Source organism: Engraulis encrasicolus, chromosome 14 (genome assembly GCF_034702125.1).
Source record: "Engraulis encrasicolus isolate BLACKSEA-1 chromosome 14, IST_EnEncr_1.0, whole genome shotgun sequence".
Lineage (NCBI taxonomy): Eukaryota > Metazoa > Chordata > Actinopteri > Clupeiformes > Engraulidae > Engraulis > Engraulis encrasicolus.
In genome coordinates this window covers 9428509-9433508 of record NC_085870.1, presented here as the reverse complement: position 1 = coordinate 9433508, position 5000 = coordinate 9428509, and the positions used below count along the sequence as shown (strand labels likewise).

Sequence of the window (5000 nt, the reverse complement as noted above, 5' to 3'; positions counted from 1 at the left end):
GCTAGAGGTTACTGGGGGTGGGGGGGGAGTGGATAGGGGGGGGCATGGGGTGAGGCGGGGGGCATGGGGTGGGGGTTTAGGTAGAGGGGGTAGGGGGGGTAAGGTAGGGGGAAAAGGCTGCATGGAGTGGGGGGGGGGGGGGTGTAGTGGGATGGGGGGGCATGGGGTGGGGGTTCAGGTAGAGGGGGTAGAGGGGTAAAGTAGGGGGGAGGGGGATGGGGGTTCGGGGGGTAAGGTAGGGGGGGAAAGGCTACATGGAGTGGGGGTGAGGGATGAGCATGAGGATGAGGAGCCTTAAACCCTGAAGAACGATAAAAAGAAAACCCCAGCAACACAATGTGAGGGAGGGGTGGTGGAAAAAAAGAGGGAAGGAGAAAGAAAAACGCCAACAGAGCAACATAAACACCCCCTCCCCAAGCTTAACCTCCTCCACCCACACCCACACCCCACACTCCCTCCCCTTCCATTTCAACCTTGCTCAGCAGTTTGTGCAAATACACCCCCAACTTGCACTCTGCGCTACCCCAGCGCCTTGCATCTTCCCACCCCCCGCTCTCTGCTTCGGCTACTTATTGGCTCCATCAACGGAACACAGAGCTGCCATGAATCGAAAGCATGTGAAATCTGTTGAAGCATGCATAAACTGTATGGGCACAATTGAACCAATCTTTCAGCAATCCCAATTCCACTCAAAAAAAGGCAGCCAGGGGGCGAACAAAATTACATATCTGGTTGCCCAATCTGCTTATGCCATGTCACAAGGACAGGGAATGGCTACTGCAGTTTTTCTTTTTTTAGGCAAACTGAGTGAATCTGTGTGTGTGTGTGTGTGTGTGTGTGTGTGTGTGTGTGTGTGTGTGTGTGTGTGTGTCTATGTGTGTGTGTGTGTGTGTGTGTGTGTGTGTGTGTGTGTGTGTGTGTGTGTGTGTGTGTGTGTGTGTGTGTGTCTATGTCTATGTGTGTGTGTGTGTGTGTGTGTGTGTGTGTGTGTGCGCGTGTGTGTGTGCGCGTGTGTGTGTGCGCGTGTGTGTGTGCGTGCGTGCGTGCGTGTGTGTGTGTCACAGAGCAGGATATGCTCAGCAGGTCCAGCCTGCAGCATGACAGTTGTTGCCACTTCCTGTGGGGAAGATGACCAAGAAGCCGTCTGGACCAGCGGCCATCTGGACAGGCAATGTGTGGAATAGTTAAAATTATAATAATAATAATAATAATAATAATAATAATAATAATAATAATAATAATAATAATAAAAAAAAGGTGCTGGGTTTGTTTTTTGTTGTGTTTTTTCTTCACAGAATTTGACCAAACTGGGACTGTTTTGCTTGTATACTTATTCATTGTGACCGTGTTGACAGTCCATGTGTGGAATTGTAAAAAAAAAAAGGTGCTGGATTTTGTTTTATTTTTTGTTTTGCTTTTCAGAATTTGACGAAACCATTTATTTTATGGAATGCTGGTACTGTCTTGCTTGTATACTTATTCATTGTGACTATGAGCTGTCTCGTGAAAAGTATACATGAAATGCAAATATTTGAAATGCAGTCTTTGAAAAGAAGTTTGATCTGTGATGCGAGGATCAATTTGACAAAAATAGAAATGGAGGCATTTTTGTTTTACATGCGCAAGACTTCTGAACTTCACTGTTGAGCTTCATATTCTCCCCATATGCACTGAATGCATGTCTTACTACAGAGCCATGATCTGCTACAGCAGCAATAAAACTGAAGGCCAACAAGTTACACGACAAGAGCAACATGATACCACTGAATTTCAAAATACGGTACGAATCATCTGTCTCTGGATTTAAAGGGACACTGTGCAGGAAATGAACTGTGCATTGAAACTGGGTTGGCTATCGCCAAATTTGATATTTACATCAAAGTAAAGTAATAAACAAATATTTTCTAGTACGGCCCAAGTACAGTCATTTTTGCAGCTAAAAACGGCTATTTCTGGAAATTCAAAGCGGCGGACCATGGAGAAGATCCCCCTTTTCATGTATGAAAAGTGCAATTTTTCCAGTCATAATGAACACTTAGAATTTGATGGTGGTGGTAAGTATTCATGAAAAAGGTAACATTACTGAATGGGTAGCATGAATTCTGGAAATAAACAACTAAAAATCTCACACAGTGTACCTTTAAAGTTAGTAATATGTAGAATATGGCAACATCTAAGGGCCTGGAATTCCTTTCAAGGCCAAAAACCCAATTTTCTTAGGGGAATATGCAGCTACAACAGATAACGCCAGAGTCACAAACACAAGACCAATAACACACACACACACACACTCATACATACAGTACACTCAGATTTGAATGTATGTGGGTGTTCATGTGCACATGATGATCACCACAGTGTCCTCCTTCCAATAAGGTAAAGGTAGTGACTTTCTCCCACACATAACGAGCTCTAACACAAGATGTGAGATATAGTTGTTGGGTTTTTTTTGTCTCTCCGCAACACAGCAGGAGCTTACCTGTTGTCGTTGATGTATCCATTCTGAGAGGACTGAAAAGAGAAGAACACCTGCACATTACGAAACAGCCTCATCGGCGTGTTCTAGGCCCTGAAGAACTAGCTGAGCTCTACTCAACCCAGTCTGCATCACCACATAGAACAAGGATCCTTATTCACCCCCCCCCCCCCAACCCTCCCAGCCATGGTCTCTCCGCCACAGACTCACTCAGTACTGTCATACACTAGCTAACCTTTTACAAGTTTTAGAAAGATGAAAAAAGGAGGAAAGGGAAAGGGAAATTATTTTTAATTGGAAAATGTACCAGAATAGAAAAACTGGTCATGGTAGTGCATTTGTGGGATGTAGCTAAGTAGTGTGTGCATTCCAAAATGCAGACTCCCATCCTCCATTTGTGCTTGTGGCCTCACCCCGCCTCCTGGCTCCGCCTCCGTGGAGAAAACAATTAATTTTCCCAGCTGTCAGCCTAGCCACAACAACTTTTGGACTGTTTTTCATTCACCATCCCGATTGCAAATGAGAAAACAACATTAGAATTGTGCTTTTGCAAGATATTGAATTATTTTTCTGTCGCCAGTGACATCATCATGAGGTCACAAGCAGGCAAGTGAGCAAGGGAGGATTGAAGTCCGCATATTGGAATCCACTCAGAGTCGCTACTTTTCGGGCGCAGCCACTTACCTCGCGGGCGAAGATTCGGTCTCGTACCCGCTGGTACTCCTCCTCACGCTCCTCGATGGACTTGCTGCGGCGGCCATCCTGCAATGGCACGCGGATCTGATGGGGCAAAGCAAGCAGTGGCGCACACGCATAAATAGCAAATCCTGATTCATACTCCAGTTTCCTATTCAAACATGGCTTTGGCCGTTTTTGACTCCACTGCATTGGGGCATGGCAACAGGACACAGGTACATGAAGTAGGTCCGGGGAGTTAATCACATATTCTGAAAGAGCGGATTCTAAGCTTTACAATGATGCCCTACATGTAAATCTTTTAATGTCCGACCTGCGACCTGGACTGGCCGATAGCTGAATCAGCATGAACCGGCGAGTACACTGGCCGCGACAAGATCAAACGACAGAGAATTGCTGGAATGTGCAGCAAGAGCGATATCAGCGATAGAAGCGACAGAGTATGTCCGTTAAAAGCAGAATGCAAGCATTCCAACATTCCAATTGGCTGTGGTCGCTGTCGCCGAACTGCATCATAGCTAATTTGTACGATATTCACTCAAGTCCAAGTACAAACTATCGCCGAAGTCGCTCAGATCACCTCTAGTCGCCCGAATCACCTTTGCATTGAGTCGCGGGCGAGTGAAGAGACAAAGTCCATTACTTCCATCGCTCATGTCTCACTTGGTCTATTCGTGCCTTTAGACCAGGGGTGTCAAACGTACGGTACATCTAAGAAATAAACATTTTCTGTAGGGGAAAACCCCCAGACCCCCTGCCAAAATGAACTGCACCATATTTAATTCATTGACGGTTGGCAATGAATGACTGAAGTCAAGGAAATTCTGCATAGGATTATCAGTATTGCATTGCTTTCTACATATTCAACACACTTAAAACGTGATAGTACTGAACACTAATCCTCTGCTTTTTTTGCGATGATGTTACTAATGCGGCCCGCTTGAGGTCCACATGGGTTGTATGCGGCCCCCGGACCAAAATGAGTTTGACACCCCTGCTTTAGACATTAGTAGGGAGTAAAGTGTACCTGATTGTCGTCCTTGTCCATGCTGGCATCATCCCTTTTCAGGATAAACCTCTTCTGGAAGTCCATGTTCCTCTCCTCCTTTATGTGCTCAGAAAACCTCTGCTCGGGGCTAAATGAAACAAGAAAAGAAAAGAAAACAAAAATAAAATGTGAAAAAGGGCCAATTAAAGTGGAACATCATCTACTGTTTATTTGAATAACCCTTATATGGAAATATAGTAAAGGACCATAATGGAAATGAGCTTTCGAGTTTTATTGTGTTATCCTGACACTGTGTTTTTTAGGCCAAATATGTGGTGTGGTTTGTATAGAACTGAATCATGTATTTATTTTTGAAGAGAAGTGAGAATGTCGATTAAAATCATTCAGTATGAGAGCATCATTGATCTACGCTCCAAACCACACATCATTCACACCTCCATGTATTCAACTCTCAATGCCATTACAATCATCCCCAGTACAAGGCCATTCAGCTTTCACAGTCCAACTACACGCTACAATTTTGTCAGTAATACATTCCTCGATCTCTTCATACATTTCTCCCCTTGCATACCATTGGCGATAGCCAATTGTCTTGCAGTACACTATCTATACCACCACCTCAAAGTAAGTGTGCAATAGAGTTGAAGTAAAGGTACTTTATTGATCTACAAGGACATTAAGGTGCAGAATGTTTTCCTAGGAGGCATGCCCAAGAATGCACTAAATCAGTGATTCTCAACTGGTGGGTCGGGACCCAAAAGTGGGTCACGGAGGGTTCCTGGATGGATCGCGGAGCTGTGATGCAATGCACTAAAAATG

At 44.7% G+C, this 5000-nt stretch overlaps 1 protein-coding gene across 1 annotated transcript in view; it reads right to left on the bottom strand.

Moving 5' to 3' along the window:
• The window catches only part of LOC134462051 (R3H domain-containing protein 2), a 95552-nt gene that overhangs the window by 36763 nt on the left and 53789 nt on the right, over positions 1-5000 (bottom strand). Inside the window, exons 10-12 of the mRNA XM_063214898.1 lie at positions 4200-4308; positions 3161-3256; positions 2480-2511 (exon numbers count right to left, since the gene is read on the bottom strand). Of these exons, the coding sequence (XP_063070968.1) occupies positions 2480-2511; positions 3161-3256; positions 4200-4308 (237 nt within the window). The remainder of the gene's footprint in view (positions 1-2479; positions 2512-3160; positions 3257-4199; positions 4309-5000) is intronic.